The sequence below is a fragment of the Chroicocephalus ridibundus genome, chromosome 20 (assembly GCF_963924245.1).
Source record: "Chroicocephalus ridibundus chromosome 20, bChrRid1.1, whole genome shotgun sequence".
NCBI classification, from domain to species: domain Eukaryota; kingdom Metazoa; phylum Chordata; class Aves; order Charadriiformes; family Laridae; genus Chroicocephalus; species Chroicocephalus ridibundus.
This window is the reverse complement of record NC_086303.1, coordinates 6,681,799-6,701,865: the sequence shown is the minus strand read 5'-3', so window position 1 is coordinate 6,701,865 and position 20,067 is coordinate 6,681,799. Positions and strand designations below refer to the sequence as shown.

General features: G+C 45.0%; 1 protein-coding gene across 6 annotated transcripts in view; it reads left to right on the top strand.

Moving 5' to 3' along the window:
• KCND3 (potassium voltage-gated channel subfamily D member 3) overlaps positions 1-20,067 on the top strand; it is a 128,375-nt gene that overhangs the window by 100,593 nt on the left and 7,715 nt on the right. For 5 of the 6 annotated variants that reach the window (XM_063356833.1, XM_063356835.1, XM_063356832.1 and 2 more), the window contains exons 4-7: positions 8,425-8,526; positions 15,478-15,570; positions 18,258-18,314; positions 19,276-19,523. In XM_063356833.1, coding sequence (XP_063212903.1) covers positions 8,425-8,526; positions 15,478-15,570; positions 18,258-18,314; positions 19,276-19,523 — 500 coding nt within the window. The remainder of the gene's footprint in view (positions 1-8,424; positions 8,527-15,477; positions 15,571-18,257; positions 18,315-19,275; positions 19,524-20,067) is intronic. The other variant, XM_063356838.1, reaches the window with a different exon arrangement.

Sequence of the window (20,067 nt, the reverse complement as noted above, 5' to 3'; positions counted from 1 at the left end):
CTATCTGAGCTTTTGCACGAGCAATTCTTGCTGACTCACCGGCCAAGGCAGCAGAAATGACAGCGTGTGCTTCCCTGACCAGTCACGGGGAACAAGCAGAGCAACAGTAAGTGCTGGCAGAGAATGGTTCATGAGCAGGCAAGGAAATCAAGAGCGTGCATAAAGCTTACAGATAGTTTTCTAACAAAATATCTATATGGGGAAATCACAGCCTGCCTGCAAGTACCATGCAGGAAGAAAAAGCAGTTCAATCCACCAGACAAATTGCTCCATAGGAAATCATTCCTCATTTCCCCTCTTTGTCACAGTACAGCAGAACTCTTCTGTTTACCACACAGACGGTAATTCCAGCCACCTGTTCCCCATGGCAGAACGGCCATTTAGACCCAACTCAGCATTAGCTCCGAACAAATACAATAATAAAGAGCAATTCTACACGTCGTCCACGCACTCCGGTACCCAGGCGCCAGTGCATTTCTGTGCACACATAAAGCATCAGCTTCGTTAGCGATAGAGTCAGGACAATTAGGAGCCATTCTAGTAGGACACACAGCGATGCTGGGATGCCGGAGCAGCGCGTAGCCATGACGACTGGGCAGGTTACTGGGGACAGCGCGGGATGCTCCAGCCCCAGGACAGCACGCCGGGCTGGCTGCTCCTCCGCATCTGCCACGGCGTGGCACACAGCCAGCCCGGCGAGGCCACCAGCGTGAGGACGTGAGCCACGACACACATTCTGCTAAGAGTCTTCACTTATCAAACAGGACCAGGGGATGTGCTTGTGGCAGGCTTTTTCCCCAGAAGCCTAATGCAAGAGATTCATCCCTAGAGACCCCAGGAGCAAGGGGAACAACTAGGAGAAGCTTGGGTAAGAAAGCTAATTGCAACACACAGCAACTCTATTGGCATCTGACCACTTCTGAGCAATTTTCATTTGCCAGCAAGCAACGCTTCTCTCAATTAATGCTGAAAGCTCGTAGCACAGAGAGGTGGGATGAAGCACAGCTCCCGGCCCTGCCTGGAGCAGCAGCGTCCCAGGCTCACGCTTAACCCCAGTCCTTCTTGGTCCCTGCCCCTCGGAGACAACACGCTCCAACAGCCAGCAAGCAGGCCACGAGGCAGGGAAACAGCCCCCCATCACCTCTTCTCCTTGGGCTCCATTCCACAAGGAAGAACAAAAGGCATGAGTTTTACAAGCTTGCCTTTTTTTTTTTTTCCTCCTTGAGTTCCATACAAAAGTTTTGTGGCCGTCCTCCCCATTCCCTCCCATGTTTTCACCATCTTCTGGGGAAGGTGCGAGCAGCACAATGTGAAGCAATTACCTTCATTTTCTGTAGCTAACCACAGGCCTCCACACCATTAATTAGCGTTCATCTATCAGGTCTAGTAAGTTGGCATGTGACACTAGATCAAATTCTGTTAATTTCTCCATCCTCTGAATACTTTATAGCTATTAATTAGGGGTGTGAGCTGTGTGAAAGATGTTATAAAAGTGAGATCTGGAAACACAGACAGACAGATAAATCACAGGCAGACAGATGCTCATCACACTTTGCATTCAGTAAGACACAGAACCCTATTTTATAATAATAGAGAACAGCAACCTCTCTATTAATGATGCAGAAAAAACATCAGGCTCTTTTCTTGAGATGATGTTTATTAAGTAAAACGTTTCTGGACAAATTCCGACACCCTAATTTACACCCTGTAACACTTCTAACTCTGACAAACTATACCAGGTTCCCACTACAATTCGTGTGGCACCTCTTTGACCACACATCCCTGCAGCAGTTTTGACACAAACTCTAAAAACTGTTACAGCATGAAGAATACAAAAAAGCGTATGTAGGAATTTCTTTTGTTATTAGTTCGAGAGGCAAATTGAAGAGGCGCCGAGAGCCAGCGCTGTCAGGCAGCTGGACCAGCAGCGTGGGAACCTCAGGAGAGAGGAAGCTTTGAATTTCAGCCAAGATGCAGTAACTGTGTATAACATACTGCAATCAAGCAAAAACTGTCCGCAGGGTCAGTTCTTATAGAGATCAAGGTCTGACTGTAACCCTTACTGGGTGGATGGATAGACGGATAACTACAAAAAGGTACTAGAAATAAGCAGGGCATCTACAGAGGATAAAAATACCAAATGGCCTCCAAAAAGGCTTACTACTTAAATGTTAAGCAAAGGAATAACGTGAGAGTTGTCAGACTCTATAAAAGTGAAGTTGATTCTGTTCTTCCCTGTAGAACACCGCAAACACCAGAAAGGGAACTGTCTATGTAAAAAGAAGACATCAATACAACGGCAACTGAGTAAAACTGGCAACAAATACATGCAGTTTGGAAATCAGGAGAAATCTTCCAAATGGAAGAATGGAGTTCTAAAATAAATGCCCAGTAGGAGCAAGAGCTTCACTAAGTTTAAGCCAGAGCTTAAGTTCAAGATGAAAACGTACAAAGGGAAGTTTGCAATAGGAGAGGACCAGTCCCAGTGCCCCAGGGGCTTCCTGACCGCCCTGCATTTCTCTCCACAAGTTTTGCATATTACGACACTTTTTTTTCAAAGTTCTGTGTTTAATCAGCCAGGATATCTATGACTAGTGGAGAAGCCGAGATCCATTAAACTCCATATTCTGTGCATTGTTCTATAAATAGATCGAACATCATGTTCTTCAGTGTTGGAAAAGATTAAACGATATAGTGCATTTGAAATGATGTTCTGTTGCTTTAATGGTGCCAAGGGTAAGGTAGGATTAAAAGGAGAGGCACAGAGGAGGGGAGGGGAATCTTTCATCTCTGGAAAGTAATGAAGAGGCCCAAAATAAGATCAAGGTCTGTCTGTAAGTGGTTCTATCAAATTATATAGGAATATAATGAGTTCTACACTATCTAATTTCCATATGCAGCTCTACAACATCTCCCCCAAAGCAAAAATGACAGAATATTTAAACTTGGCTCAAAAGCTCTTTAATGTAAAGATTTGAGAGGAAGGAAAGTCCGGATGCGCAGACTTTGTTTCTTAGGAAAAAAAGGTTAAAAACGACAGAAAGATGATCTGCAGAAACTAACTCTAACACTGCTGTAACTCCGCTGCCTGCCTATTACAACAGCCAGATGGAACCGTGGCTAGCAGAATAACAACTAGTACTTATTATATGGGCCATTTGCTTTTTAAACAGCCATTATTTCACTCAGCGTTCAAACGCATGTAATAACCCCGAGTCCTAATTTGGCAGTCCAGCCTGTTTCCAGGCTTTGTTAAAGATGGCACATCAGCTTCCCAGAGCCATAACTAGGACAGATGATCAGCGTTGCCTGATTATATTGAGGAAAGCACTCCACAGACGGTAGATTCATTTAATTTCTTGTCCACTACTATTTTTGAATGCTTTTTAAAGACGAAGAATTTTCCATTTTCTGCTTGGCAAGGAAAAACTACCACAATAGGCCGGGGAGCGAAGCTGTTTTCCACCAGATGAAGGTTACATCCATTCCCTTTCCAAGTTACATATGTGCACCGAGTTCCCACTCAGCAGTACGAATTGAAGCCTTCCTGATTTCTTTCTGAATTTTATGCTAAAATTAGCCAAAGGTACCACAGGCGAGATCATGTTAGGAAGGTGAGAACATAACTACAAGAAAATACTTTTTTGTCATCCCATACTCTAAGCCCTGTTAAGTCTGCAGAAAATCCTGTTTAAATGTACAATCTGCTTGTTATCTTTTCCATAGCCTAAAGTCAACCATGTTCTTTCCATCTAGAATTCAAGCCCAGACCCAAATTAGCAACAGATACAAAAAAACACAAGAAAATCAAGCACTTACTGAATGGCTGTGATATTTCACCTTGGAAGTAAAAATTGGATCAAAATATTCTGTTGATTACTTTTGAGAAGAGCTTCATTTCAGCCTTAAAAGACCAGTGGTGTACACCGGCCGCACCATTGGACTCACCACAGCAGTCGGCAATAGATCTGCTCACATTCAAACTACTAATTGTTTAGGGAAAAAAAATGGGAAGCACTGTTAATTATCTCGTGTAGCTGCATTTTCCGCCAGGAGTGCTTTGTGTGGTTTCAGCAGATGAAGTTAGATAGGATATGGATTGGAGTATCTCTCCTACGAGGAGAGGCTGAGAAAGCATGGACTGTTTAGCCAAAAGAGAGGGCTCAGAGGCATCTTAATAGTGTACATAAATATCAGTGGACGGAGGGTGCAAAGGGGATGGAGACGGGCTCTTTTCAGTGGCGCCCAGTGACAGGACCAGAGGCGACGGGCAGAGACTGAAACACAGGAGGCTCCACGTCCCTGAACACCAGGGAACACTTTTTCAGCGTGAGGACAACTGAGCACTGGCACAGGTTGCCCAGGGAGGTTGTGGAGTTCCCATCATTGGAGGTATTCAAAAGCCACCTGGACGTAGTCCTAGGCTAGGCTGCCCTGCTCGAGCTGGGGGGTTGGACCAGAAGACCTCTGGAGTCCCTTCCAGCCTCAACCATTCTCTGAAGGATGCTGCTAATAACAGCTCCGGTCTAAGAGTGGGCAGGAGCGGACACGGGACCCGTACATGTAGTACCTGACATACGTGTACGCCAGCCATCTCCTTGCTCAAGTGCAGAAGATCTGGAAAGCTTAAGATGTCTGGCAAATATGAAGTTACGTCATAGGTTGTAACTTAATAGTTTATTATACCACATAAATCAAGAGTGAACATTATCTCCATAAGAACTAGACGAAAATCATCAATAAATAATAATTAGCTGTTTCCTGGGCCTGCCATCTGGTAAGCATTTTTCCTAGCCAGCAACTCCCGCTCCTTGCACTTCTCCAAAGCAGCTAAAAGATGAAGACAAGCTATTCTTTCTTCGTTTTCAGTCCCCCTGGGAAATGTAGATACCCAGGATGCTGACAGCCACTTACATCATCCTCACCACCATACCTCAGCACTCCACACGTACAGGGCTTCGCTGGCCTTCCTGCTTATTCCAGTTCCTTAAAAAGCAGTAAGGAACCAGAAGTTATTGAGACCTGCCTTCCATCTTACTCTCAGGAACACGTGGGCTCCAAGATAACCAAATTAATCATTCTAACCTGTAAGTGGCTGTCATTAGTATTATTATTTTCATCATATAAATTATCTTCCAGATTAGGTCATATGCATTTTGAGATCCTGTGGTTTCCTAGCAACTCCTCTTACCACTCTACATGCAGACACAGTGTGCCGTTTTCTTTTCCTTTTTTAGACTCTCTGCACAGGGGTTATATTCAGTAACAGTGATCTCAGGCCTGGCCCTGATGACCTTTAGTCTGTCACGTTCGTGGGATGAGATGCAGAAGGCAGCTACCCCCCACACCCCTCAAAAGGCATTTGCAGCAGATGCCCAGAAAAACATGGTCCTCCACATGTCCGTCTTCTGTCCTACAGACCAGAAGCCCTGAGCTCTGCAGGGCAGGGATGACAAAAGCATACCCACACATGTTAAAAACTGGCTGAATTTGGAAGACCCCATCAGTGTAATTCTTTAGGTTTCCGACAGCAAAATATGTGACAGTACATAGTACGGTTCCCTGCAAAATACTGCAGCTTCAAAGCTTGCGTGGGGTGCCTGAAGTGCAAGGCTTTTGCCTCTGTAATTTACTCCTCACCTGCCGAAGCACCTCCGCCAGCTGGCCAAGTCCAGGCTGATGCTTTCTAACAGATAGCACAAAACTCCTCCGGAACAGCCAGGTTTTATCTGCTTCCACGCTCTAACCCGAGTCCTGCACTGCTGCCAGGTGCCCTTCAAGTCCTCAATGCACTTTGTTCAGTCACATAAGCCAGTGTCACCGCTGCGGTGCGGGCAGAGCGCTCTGCTGCACTCCAGCCCTTTGTTACTGTTGGGCACGATCGAAATGCTGCATCCCGCGTAAACATATGGCACGTACCTACATGTCACGGAAAGCTTGTCTCACGTGATAGCTATGCTTTCCAACTAATGCACATTACACCCAGACTTCCACATAAAAACCATGAACTATGGTGTTAGAGGTGTTTCTAGTCCAATGCAGGAAACTGTCTGGAGGGCCAAACCAATTTTAGGCACCAATTTTAATTAACTTCTCTAGCTGAGTTAATCAAGATATCAACCAAATTTAATCATGATGGGGGCACGAAGTTAGGCGATGTGACTATCCCAGACGATCTTTTGTGTAAGGAGAATAGGATTAACTTCTGTCCTGCCCCACTGACATTTTTTAAAATAACGATGTCTGTTCTAAACTACAAAAGCTATAGGGCTTAATTATTTAGATAGCTAGTGGCCCTGTTTCAAAGAAGAAAAGAGAACAGGCCTCAGAAATGAACCATCTTCAGTCCACGTGGAGTACAGCTATTAATATTTGATCCCCTGCTACCCTGGAGGCAGAGGGAATAATGTTCATTACAAGAGCCTAAGACCGAATCCACTTTAACAACTGACTGAACTGAAGATGAGGATGCAACCTTTCCGCTATAGGTGAGGTGAGTAAGCTGGGGGACTCTGGTAATTCCTTCAGCAAAGGAGCTGCTATTTTGTCAAGCACCAAAAGAAGTGGGAGCCTCCCTGTAAAGACCATCCCATGATCCAATATCCAGTCCTGATTACAGAAGAGATAAGATTGTTGCAAAAAGTAAAGAACAGAGACTTAAAGGCATATACTTGCAAATAGAAGAAATAATTTAATGTAAATGTAATTAACAGGAACAGAGAGACAATGCCACGTAACTGGGAGATGGAATATCCTTCAATCCCTTATCCCCTGCTCTCTCCCCCTAAATCATATTCGATAGTAGTGGTCTCTGCGGGTTTTGTTCCGGATGACAGTCTCAGGAGAGTCTCATTCAGGGCCCAGAGCAACACAGCAGTTTGGGAAAGCCTTCAGACAAACTGAAGATCCCGTTTCATTTTCCTGCAGCACCTTCAGTCTACATCCTGCAAACACAACTGGCGTCCCTTTCACAGGGCGACCAGCAAGTCGTCAGATACCCTGGCCCCAGTACAGAGTAGCTTCCATCAGAGATTTCGCTCTCATATACTGACCTGGAGTGTTAATGTTAAAATGGGACACTGAAATCTAGGTGAAGTATAGAAAAGAAAGTCAATTTTGGATGTCCCCATTTTGGGGCGTCAAAAGAAGACCTATTTTTCAGACTGGTCATAGTCTGTGTCACCCAATTAAAGCTGCAAACTACTATCCTGTACGTGTCTTTCCCTGAGAAATTGTCTGCTTAAGCAGAGGCTCCTAAGGTTAAACAAATCCTTCAAATATGGAGGGCCAGAGTCACTCACGCATGTACATTAATAGAGCTCCTGGAATTATTACACTCTCTGGACCCACTGCAGATATTTGCCTCTTGGCTTTACTCTTCCTACAGCGTATACCCATTAGCACCTCTAATTAGAAAGGAAAATCACGAGTTCCATGTTATTTAAAAGATTATGCAGCATTTTAAACTACAGCACAATGTAATTATTTTTTAATAGCCACAGCTATTGCACGTATTTACTTTTAATGGTGTTTGAGTCATAAATTAACAGTAGAAAAGAAAAAGGCAAATCAGCGCTTGACAGAGAAACAGGCAACAATTGAAAAGAAAAACTGAGATGCTAAAACCAGTGGGATCAAAAAGGAAGAGGGCCTGATGAGTTTTTCTTGTTCGCTTTATTCTGGACGGCTTTTTATCATCTACCTGGTCCCCCTGGAGGTCAAGAAGGTCCAGGATAAATAGAAGTGAGAAGAGTTGAGTGTCTGTGTTGTTGTAGAGTGACTTCTGTCAGTTTGTCAAGAGATGCATATTTTTGCTCAGTCTTGTATTATCAGATACGGACGTTAATGACCTAGCACTGCCACTGCAGAGGCCAGCCTGCTGTCCCCGAGGGCCAGGTGTCAGTGTGCGAGCTGCAGTACAAGCAGAGCAAGTGACAACACAGATGTCAGAGCTGAAAGAGAGAGAGGATTAAACAACCAAGCACGTTAGAGAGAAGGTGAGCCACGAAAGCAGCGTGTGTGTGCAGCACGTGCACGCTGCTGGGTCACGTACACTCATCCTATGCCAGGAGTACGTCCAAGACAAGCATCTCTACTTGCTGTGCACCTCACCCCAAAAAATTTACCATTAACTTTTGAAAGGATAAACAAACCTGCAATACCCCATTTCTGATCTCTGGAAAGGCTGTTAACACTCTGTGGCAGATGATGTGCTTCGGACATACGTACTCATCTACTCCTGGGGACAGACCTGTGCCAGCTGTTCCCAGCAGCACCTTGTCCTGCCTGCGCATCCCTTGTATTTCACCCTCAGGCTTCTTCAGGTAGAGCAAGAACCTGAAATTCCCTTCCTCCCGGTATTGCCAGCACAGGACCGATCCCTCAGCGTGCCATGCTCTAACTTCAGCTTGTTTGCCTTCACAGAAAGCCCGGCTTGCAAGGATTCGAGTGGCCAAAACAGGCAGCTCCAACGCTTACCTTCACAGCAAGCGCAACGGCCTCCTGAACGAAGCCCTCGAGCTGACGGTGAGCACAGAGACAATATCCCCTTCCACAGGGTTTGAGAAGCTCCCTATTCTCGCTCCTCTCCCTGGGCTCCCTCCCTTTCTCTCCCCATTGCCACCTAATTGCTCATTATCCAGCATGGCAGCCTCACCCCTGGAATGGCATTATACTATAATTGCCCTCTCGTGTACTGTATGTACCATGGGGAGGGACAGCTGGAATCCAGCTGCAAGACTGGATAGGAGGAAAAAGCTTCCTCAGGCTCCTCCTTGAGCAGTGAAAGGATCTGGGCTTCCAGCAATGACCAGGTTCACAGTTCCCTTAAAGCTCTCCGGGTGATGGAGCTGTTGGAGCTGTACTGATTTATACCACCAGGGTCTGCCTATACTATAAACATCCACTCGCTTTCAACATGCGGTTACTTATTTTCAAGAGTCTCCCTCTAACATAGACTACCAGGAGGTATTTAAAAAACATGTAGACGTGGTGCTGAGGGACATGGTTTAGTGGTGACTTGGCAGCGCTGGGTTAACAGTTGGTCTCGATGACCTTAAAGGTCTTTTCCAACCTAAGCAGTTCTATGATTCTATCTAATCATGCCCAACAGGACGAGAAAATATTCCCTGGCTCCTGTTTCAGGCAGTTTGGTGGTGGGTTTATTTTTAACAGAAAGGCCTCTGGAGGCTAATACTAGCTATTCATGAGAAGAAAAGTTTTAAGTGCGTCAGATTGCTCAGCAGAATCAGTGAAAATGAGAGGAGGTTATTACATTAAGCCTGATCAACACCAGAGCAGGTATTAGCACATTTCATGGGTTTCATTTCAAATAAATCAGCCTTTCATGCACATGGGGAGCAAACAGCAAGATGAAGAATCCTTAATTGTGCCACCCAAGCGGCCTAGCACTTCTTCGTGCATCCTTACTTGGGGCATAATCCTTCAAATGTCTGCTATTTTCCCTGGCACGCATCCTTGCTTTTGTGAAATCAAAGCCAAAAACCTTCTCTGCTCACGGTGAAAGCTGCTCACGAGGGCCCGAGCCCACTCCTACCCAAGTTCAGTGGGAACAGCACACAGAGGGAAATCGCGCAGCACCTTATTTTGCACGTAGGATGCTACTCGGTGCAGACCGAGATAGAGGAATCTGCCCCTTTACAACTGCAGTAGTTTTTAAACTGGCTGTACAAAAGCACTCCACATGAAGCACAGATTCGGAAGGTGGGATGCCCAGATCAGTTTCTGTTCTCCCCTCCAAAACAAGTTTGATCTTTCTGACTACACATCTAATGTTGTCTCCTGCTCTGCGAATGGCAGCAACACTCAGAAAATCTGTTTCCTGAACCATATGTTGCTGTTGAGCAGTTCAAGAACAGTTTCTTTATAAAGAATATGAGAGACCAAGAGGACTGGTCGCACCTAGTCCAGAGCCTTATCCCCACAGAGGAAAGGCTCGGGACAGGGATGCCAGCTCAGCTGAGATTCTGATATTTCATTACCCGGGAACATGCAAAAATTTGAATACAAATTTAAACCTTCCTTTTGAGCTTTAGATTTCTAGTCTTTAAAAATGCCAGAAGAGCTTAGCAGGGACACTCAGTTTGCACTTGATCTTCCAGCCTGTCATCCCAACAAGAATCTCCTCACTTCTCTTGTCAACTAAAACTCCCTGCCAAGACCACGTACGGAAGAGCAGCTGACGCACCAGTGCTTAAGTCCAAAAAGCAAGAGGTTGAGAGAAATATTTGGCTGAATGGGTTTATTTCCTGGCATTTGCCTAAAAACGAGTGGAAGAAGGGTGATTTTGTTGGCTACAAAGCTACTGTAGACACAGGAAGGAAAACAAAAACATTTCTAAAAGGGTTCTAGAGGATTTCTTTTACCCATTAATAATTAAATTTTGATATATAGTAGCACCTAGAGCAGGTATTCCCAAGCTTTTCTGGGTACAACTTGCTTTCTGGTGGGCTTATAGCTCTAAATGCTAACGTGACTCCCACATAGCCCATTAAGGTCCACAAATCCTAATTTGAAAAGCACTGAATATTGTTTCCATTTGTAATACTACTCCACAAGAAAATATCCCCACCATAAGGAACCTCCTGTTGAAATAATCAAAGGCAAAGGGTACAGAGAAGTAAAAATTACCATCCACCTGTGACATATGGGAGCATAATTTACTAAAACAAGGGCTTGCCAAAGCTGTGCCTGGCACCCGCACGGCCACCAGGAAATGATCTTTGACTACCCAAGGACTAGCCTCATACCTGAATCAAGAGCCAAGACATGTCTCTCCACCCACAGGTAGTGGCATTAATTAATTACCGAACCGCAGAGCATCCTTTGTTGTAAAGATATACATGACAGTTTTAATTCCACAAGGCAAGATTTTATGTCCTGTCGTTTTACGGCAGGAGAACAAACTATTCTTGAGAGTACAAAATGTGAATGACAGCATAGTCTAGCCAGCCAAATTTTTTAAGCTGTAAAAATAGGAAGGAATATGACTTCTGTAGTTGCTATATTAGGGGCCAAAATATTACCTCCATACTGTGCATATCTGTCGGTCAAATTAGTATCAAACTGCTTCATGGGTCAGGTACACATCCCCTTTTGATACCTTGCCCAGGACTCATGCTAACTGTAATGGACTTCACACAGACAGATTGCCACAGGGCTGGTTTGTTACCCAGCAGTAATTCCAACCGCAATTACTACATGGCCATCACTAGATGTTATCACTTTCATCATTAGCAATCACACAGCACTGTGATCAATGTACAATTGTTTTACAAGTGCCCAGAGATTGCCCTGCGGTCTGACACCTTGAGGGGTTACCCAAAGAAAACAACTGCCCCAGAGCGTCTCCTGGCTGTGGCTCTGCAGTCAAACTAATAAAGTGGGAAATAAGGACTGTTCAAGATTCCGGAACACGTGCCAAACGTCCTTTCGTTAGCACCAGAATGAATACACTGACACCATCTTTCAAGGGAACAGCATGTCTTCAGCCTGTAGCCTTCTACCAAAGTAAAGAAAAAGCGAAGAGGATTTATCCAAGACAGCAGCAGGAAGGAGTTCTGCTCCTAACGAGAATACAGACTCTCGCTTCAGAAACGGGGATTTGTGGCATTTTGCATTTGCCATCTAGACAAAGTACTAGACCATTTTCTTCTCATTTAGAGAGATTTTTAGTGGGCTTTATGTCAGAAGTGCTCAAGGGATGGTGAGCTTCTTCCCATGGCAGCAGCCTACATATCCTCTTAGCGTTAATCTCCTTGTACAGCTAGCTGAAATTCCCTTTTAGCTAAAATGCTAGGAGGTGTATATCCTAGGAACAGTAAGTTTCGAGGCCTTGTGCCTTTTCACAAGCAGAATCTGCTTAGCCACAGACAAGCATTACAGCCGTTCTCATGGGAAGGGACAGTCCAATCACCGAATCACTTCATCTCAGTTCACCAGTGTCCCATTTTACGTGCTGAAGCACTAAGTAGAAGAGGTAAAGTGGAAGTATTTGGGATTTCAGAACTGACACTACAGTGTGTTTCAATCTCCCTCCAAGCAACCAGCAGCTCAGTGAATGTCTTCCAAGAACAAACTGAATGGTAGCTGGCATCAAATCCTGGCAAAACTGGCATCCCAGCTCGAAAAGCAAACCATCTCCTCTCCTCCCCACCGCCAGCTCTTTCGTTACAGCCAGTTTCTTCTAATGAAGACACAGATTTTGCTTGCCTGCAGTAATGTAGGTACCACTGATGCGATATCTATAGGTATACATCCCTCAACAGTACTATCAAAATACAAAGCATTTCTGTGATGTTGACACTTTCGTCGTCCTTGGGCAGCAGTTTCTGCAGTTCTCATTCTTAATTTGCATGCTATGATGTTCTCGGTGGCTGCATACTCTTTGTTTCTGAAAACACTGAGCTGACTGAAGAAAAAGTGAAAGGAAGATAAGGTACAAGCCATAGCCACTGATGCTACGCTTCCTGGTCACTGCCACCCCGGATGCATCTCCATCAGCGGCAAGCCCAGCCTCAGGATGGGAGGTAGAGGCAGAAACTAAGTTGTGCTGCCAAAATTTAACAATTGGCTTAGGTCTTCTGCCAGAGGTTTGGAAGCTCTACCTATTTCAGATTCCATTTAGGTCTCCTCTCAAGCAGATCCTTGTAAAAAGATACCGTCTGCAGTATGTGCTCTTTCTCTCTTTTTTCCAGTGTTTTAGTGCAGCATCATGTGTACTTTAGGGCTCGCGAGGACCTCCACAGGAAACATTCCAACACAGACTTCAGCAGAGTCAGTAATCTCAGCAGGGTACAAACAGGACCTCAGGAGCTCACCAGGAGGATTGTTAATAAGAAAAACTGAAATGATTTTTTTTTTTAAGGCCGCTTCTAAAAATACTTCTAGGAACGTTCCATCTTCCAAAACAACAGCAACAAACACATCCATAACCTGCCTAAGATGCATTCCCACAGGAATCTATTAATTCTGTATACAGTAAGGCAGCTTCCTTTAACGTACCAGTTCAGCTATGTCGTGGCATCTATCAGAGACAGAGTTATTGCTTCACTTAAGGATCACAGAACCATCCTGGGAAAGGCATCCAGAACAGGCATTTGCGGTGAATCACTGGGACACACGGGTGTATTTACAAGCAATCCTTTAAGCAGAGTTGAATTTGACCCCCTTGAGAGCAACAGACAATGTCTTGGCACTTCTGCCAAGACGTTCTGCCGTGTCTCCCATCCCACCCATTTTCTCTCTTGAGCAGTGAGACACTGCTGTTTCATGTCTAAGTAGATATTTAAGCCATACACATCAATTTTTGACTTTCACGTTTGGGCATTACAGAAGACACCACGCACCCTTTACTTATGGAGCACAGGGAAACACTCTACAAACACCTAATCGCTGTTTTAACGCATGTAATTGTCTTTGAAAATGCTAGTCATCAAAGACACACACAGATTAATGTGTCACAAAATCACGGTGAATTTCAAGATCAGGAGCTTAAGTAGTAGTAAGAGAGTGTCCTTACCAACCCAGATCTTAAATCTGCCACCACAAGAACAGAGAAAATGAGAAAAGTAATACCGGCTCTCAAATAGCGCAGAAACTCTCTAAACAACAACGATTGCTTCTTTTCCTTCCATTTCTGAGGTGTATCTGATCATAGGATAAGTGACATGCTGTATTCTGAGGAACGTAAGCATCTAATTCCCTGATACAGCCTGGAAATGCAAAAAACAGAGTCCTGGATTTCTCCCCCCGCACCCAAGTTGACTAAATTAGCCTACGGCATTGATGAATGCTAGATGCCAAGCTTTCTACATGAGCTAAACATTACGCGCATGCTGAACTCAAGCTCCCAACCTCTTATCCATTTCTACTTCAGCTGTTCCAAGCAGATCAAGCCCCTCAGCTTAACAAAAAGCACAGCGATCAGTCTGAGACCTGCAGCTTATCCTAACCACTAATAACGCTGCAGCCTGAGCAGCCTCTTCCCCAAATCACGACACGCACACCTACCTGATGTAGAAGCCGAGAACAGACCAGCAAAAGTGCCACAATAAGTCTTTCCAACCCAGAGTCCTTAAGCAGACATGTCACAACCAGTTCATCCCCCAACACTTCCTTTGCCTCCCTCAGAGGGACCACTCCTTTTAATAGTTTTTGACCTAAATACTCTCAGCTGTACCCAATCCCTTCCCAGACGGCCCAGGCTGCCTGCTTGACTCCAAGCACACCCTACTCTCTGAATTAGCTTACAAATTTGTTAGCCACATTTCAGCAGTTTGAGTACACAGGGGAAATAGGGGAAAGCTGGTCCCTAATCGTACTGATGTTGCTGTAGTCAAGTATCTGCATTCCGAGGTCTTTGGAACGGGCTTGTCTTGTTCTGGTTTTGTGCTGAGTGGTGCACAGAGGGTTCCTGTCCAGGGCGCAGAGCTCCTGGGCACTGGGTTACTAAAGCATAAATCACGGTAAGCTATCCTACTGAGTGAAAGCCACAATCTGTAAGAAACTAATGAAGACGGGACCTTCCTTCTCCTGACACATTTCATGGGATCCCAAACTCTGCCACTGCTGGACAATGCTTCTTCATTTGCCATATGCTTGAATAGGTTAATTCCTTCTGTTCCTCCCTTCTCCCTGCCTTTCAAAGAGGGCTTGGCCACAGGAGGGGCTGCATATCTTCAGTTTGCACCAACCCCAGTCCTCAGGACCTGCTATAAACTCCCCACCAACAACAATATTCACTGAGGCACAGCAACAGCAGCCCCCTTCTAATGCACTGCAGGTACAACTGGTGATGTCCACGAAGAGGGGAGACAGATCCAGGAGCCCTGTCTCTAGAAGCAGCATTACAAAGCCCCAGACACGAAGCCTGGATGCACAGGTTGTGACCTGGGTGCAGCCGCGACTCGGCTGGCTTTGGCAATAACACGCGCAAGTTCCAACAGGCCCCGCGCTGCGCAGCCCCGAAGGTCGCGCAGAGGCAGGCTGTCAGCGCAGCGAACGCACTACAGCCTGTGTTTTCTCTCCTAACAGAGACTGGAATTCAGGGTACGTCTGTTGGCATTCAAAGGTCATGCCAAGCTTAAAAGTCTTAATGTTTGGGTTTTTTTGAAAAATAAACCAGCACAGGTTCTTTTTTCTTTACTTTCTGGTACCTAAGCCCTGACATCATATGTCGACAGTATTTCCCAGGTTTCCTCCACAGCTACAAAATGGCTAGAAACACACTGGTTTTCAATCAAAGCCGAGTTCTTCACCTGAGTCTACAAGCCAAATCATTAGGGAAAAAAATGAGGTAACCTCGTAAGAGTCATGAGAAAAACCCGAGAGTTGGCAACACTGAAATTGTTATCTTTATCCCTGTGAAAGCTAATGCTGGTAGTTCTGTTTGGTTTCATGGCTTTACACCTGGTTTGGGTTTTGTTTCCTGCCCCCCTCCTTTTTCTGGTTATGCAGGGATCCACCGAGGATGAACAGCATATGACTAAAGGCACCTCCTTAATTGAAAGCCAACATCACCACCTGCTGCACTGCCTGGAAAAAACAACCGTAAGTAGCAACACAATCCTTTTCCCTCTTACCAGGTCTCTGTGCCAGGCCCAGGCTGCCCGTGGGAAGACGCACACACAGTGTGCTCGGAACTGGCACTCAGTTACACCTAGAAACTCTGCCAGAGGGGGCTGACACTCAAGCTCCCAAGGATATTCTGCAATGGGATAAATGCATTTTATTTCATGGTCTTCATTGAAAAAAGAAAAAAAAAAGTAATTGCTGTGCAAAGGGATAAAGACATGATTATCTGCTACTCCACAGTCATCTTCACCAGCACAAAGCCAACAGCAGGTCGCTCAGTCGAGTTCACTTGAACGCAAATAGCTTTTCAGCATGGGGTTAGGGAGATCCGAAAACAAGGTGCACATTAAGTTTCAATTTTTCAGTCCTTCTGAAAGAGAACTAAACTGCATTTGTCTCACACTGTCAGTCACACATCATATATACTTGTCACTTGTGCTAATTAGTAATAAAGGACAGTTCTGCTAGCCACAACCCGGCCACCAGTGCCAATAACCTTTACCCCTTTATATGGCACAGAGCAGAGGAACTCTCGTAATGGTTTAAAGGCTGCACGTATCTTTTGTCACTTCAGTTCTGGGTATGAGAGCAGGTTATTTATCTCAGTCAAGCAGATTCTATAACAATGACTTTTCTGTTCGCCTCATGCAAGGTGCTGGAGGGAGAATTCTATTTTTTATTATTAAGTGACTCTGTATGCACAAGTCTCTTAGACCATTTCAGATATTTATTTGATACGTATGTTTTACTTCCAGGTATATATAAAAGCTTCTGCAGTAAAGGAACACATTATCTATACCATGATTCATTCTAGAAAGACTGAAGAGAGGTTAACACTTGAAATAGTCATGCCTTTTTCTATCTGCATCCATCATCAAATATACTTTTGATTTCTGGCTTGCAAGAGCTTTCTTTTAGATAAATCACCTTCACTTCCATAGTTTGGCTTATGCTGGAATAACCCCACTTAGGCCTCAGCGATACACTGGAAGAAGATGACTGTGAATTCCAGGGACCTGCTGGGTACAGCTGGTCTGTCACAATGGGCTATAAAGGTCACCATTCCGGGGACAGTGAACGGATTCTTCCTGTATCAATGACTACTGAATCCATTTTATAAGACTCATCTTGCCTTTCTTTTTAGCAATTTTAGATGTTACATAACAAGCAGATATTTCACAATCTGACTCTTTAGTTTATTACTTTATGCTTAAAAGCTTCACTACTGTGACCCATATTTCTCGAGAAAAATTTCATTTGGAAACTTTAACAAATCGGCTGAAGCAAACAAAAGCTGACAGCCCTCCCTGCAGGGTCTGCCCTTGTAAGGCCCTGACTTTGTAAAGGCTTCTAGAGATTCTGACCTCTGCGCGGGGCAGGGGGACATCCCTGGGAGCTGTATGAGCTGCTCCCTGGCTGACGAGGGGGTCAGGGTACCGGGAGTGACATGGCCAAAGCGCATCCTAATTTGCGGATGTATTAGCCCACCTAAGCAGGATTGCCTCCAGCACCCAAGCCTACTCAGAGGGGGAGTCTCAGTGGTTGAAAACGTTCCAAACATTGGTTTGGTTTTGTTTTTTTTTTTACAGCAAAGAATGGCAATAACACTGATACTCTGAATTTTTATTAAAACCCAGAAGGAAAATCTGCACAATATTTAATGTGTTTTTCCCCCACATTTTTCAGCCAGTTATTACCATGACATTGCATCAAATCACGTAGCAAGTTTGGATTCTGGTCTGAAATTATCAATCAAAATTGTTCAATCAGCTGGTGCGGCAATTCTTCAGTTCACATAATGCATTAAAATACCATGCAACAGTTCTCCTCCCAAAAATTTAAATTGTAGTAAAATAACTTTTAAATACTGAAGAGTCATTTTGTGACCAAGTTGCAGGAATGGAATGAGGAATGTACCGTGGTTGCAAACTTGTTTCAATGGGCAATTCACCTCTCCTTAAACTAGGTCAGAAGGATTCTAAAAGTCCATTATTTATTGTCATGCTATCTGTGGTCATCACTAGCATACAGCCTTACAAGTGAATGGCTGTGAATGGCTCACAAATCTGGCGTGTCAGATGACAAAGTGACCATAAAGTACCTCTAGCTGCCATAACAGAGGTTACTTTGTCATATTAACACAACAGACGGAGTTTGTTCAAACAAAAGGAGCGTTCTTTGACTGATTCCAACTCCCAGATTGAGTATGGACATCCACGTGCAATGTTTTCCCCAAAAGCTGAGTGCATCGCATCCAGTCCTTCAACCCAAACCTTTCTGCTGTGTTTCCACAGAGTATGATCAAAACCCATATCCATTGATGGCCTAATGGCAATACAGTTCCAATTCGTTACTTGTGAATCAGCAGCTGGAACTTTGTTTTCCTTTGCCTTCGGCTCTCAAAAGATCAAAGTCATAAAGTTGTCACCAGTTTTGTCCTATATCCGAGAACGTAATGTTAAAAAGCTTAAGTGTGAGAAGGAAGGAACAAAGGGGTCTGATTCAGGCAAGGTTTGGTGAAGAGAAGGTCCGGTTGCCCATTCAAACTTGAGCGAGCCGGCTGGAATGCGGAGGCGATAGATGCAATGCTGGGACTAAACTTCTGAATGCCGGAATGGACAATCAATTGTGTTTTTATCTTTTGTTGGCATGTTGTCTCATAGGGATTGTCCTATCTTGTGGATGATCCCCTGTTATCTGTACGAACTTCCACCATCAAGGTATTTCCTTTTTAATTCAATGTTTTCTCTGTGGTCTCTGTGATGTGTCTGGAGAGTGTTTGCTTCCTTTCTTGTTCCTGGTCTTGTCCTTGGGAGTTTGTGCACGTGGCTCTTTTTGGCTACCCAGTGCTCTTGTTTCCTGTCAGAGTTGTTAATTGTTCCGATGAAAACTGATGGCTGCCTTCACCATGGTTGCTTTTGTTTCCCATCCTTTCTGATGCTGACAGGGACTGGATAAAGTATGTTTACTAGAACTACTTGGGTGTTCATACACGCACATAAGAGTTCTTTCTTTCATGATTTCTTGTTCCTTAGCGCAAAAACTCTTTACAGATTCAGCTTTCTGAATTTCCTTCCCCTCTACGCTCCCCACTCCCCTGCCTTACTTCCCCTCAGCTAATAGCGCCCAGTGAACGGCAGGTATGCTTTGCACCCAATAGCCAATACAAGCAACATCCTGCAATCAAGCTCTATGTGTAGATGGGCATCCAAGTGCAATACAATCCTGTCCGAGCGGCAAAGAAAAAGGAGCCTAAATCTCCTCTTGGGTTTCCGAACCATGTGGCATTGCAGACGTTTTGAAGCCACATTTTGAAGTCTGGAAAACAGACACAGAAATGAAAGGAGGTTCAAACATATTAACCATTTCAGGCTGCATAAGCAAGACAGCATCGATAGACTTATCATGCCTTTGTCACTGCAGCAGCTTCCCTTATTCCCCTCCTGATGCAGCAGAGCAAAACCTTCTCTTGGTTGCAGTGAGTGGAAGGGCAGAGTCATTTCTTTTAAAGATGTGCCTAGTGCAAGTATTTTCAGACACAGAGGCAGAGAGTGTCTTACACAGAGAAGGGGCTGACACATCCCACCAACCCAGCCAAAGGTGCCCTTGAAAACAAACTGCTGTTGGGCCAAAGCTGGTGGTGTCACCAGAAGGTAACAGTACTATTCTTTTCCCTGCCAGAACCACGAGTTCATAGATGAGCAACTGTTTGAGCAGAACTGCATGGAGAGCTCAATGCAAAACTATCCTTCTTCTCGGAGCCCCTCCTTGTCGAGTCACCATGGACTGACCACCTCCTGCTGTTCTCGCCGCAACAAGAAGACCACTCACCTTCCCAACTCCAGTGTGCCAGCCACTCGCCTCCGGAGTATGCAGGAGCTCAGCACCATCCACATCCAGTGCAGCGAGCAGCCCTCACTTACAACAAGGTACAGTAAGTAGGCTCTTGCTGCTAAATACTGCACGCAAGTCTCTGAAGTGCATTACCCAAAGGAACGTTCTTGCAGGCCTCTTCTCCAGCCAGGGAGAGGGGACTAGTGCTGGGAGCATCTTAATTTCCCTCCTCCTAATGCTGACCCAAGGAAAGTAGCTCCTAGGCATTCCGGGAAGAACCCAGTCAAAGCTACACTCTAGTGCAGCTCTTCTCTGACCAGACTGGACGTAGAAGAATGAATTCCAGCTGAAACCTGCCAATGAAGTGCTAATCACACAGGCAGGAGCCAGCAGTTCCCAGCTGTGAGCCACTCACTGAAGCTGGCACAGGACCACTTCACGGCCCACCTCCCAGATAGCCCAGTACTTCCAAGCCTTTACTGGGAGCAGGCAAGGACAACTGGCTAATCAGTGTCTGTCCACAAAAGCTCTCAGAGAGCTGTACGCAATGACATGGTGCAGCAGAGACACTCACTTCACTGATTTTCATTGTCCAAAAGTCTAAATCGCAACTGTAAGCATCACTGGGAAACAAATGAG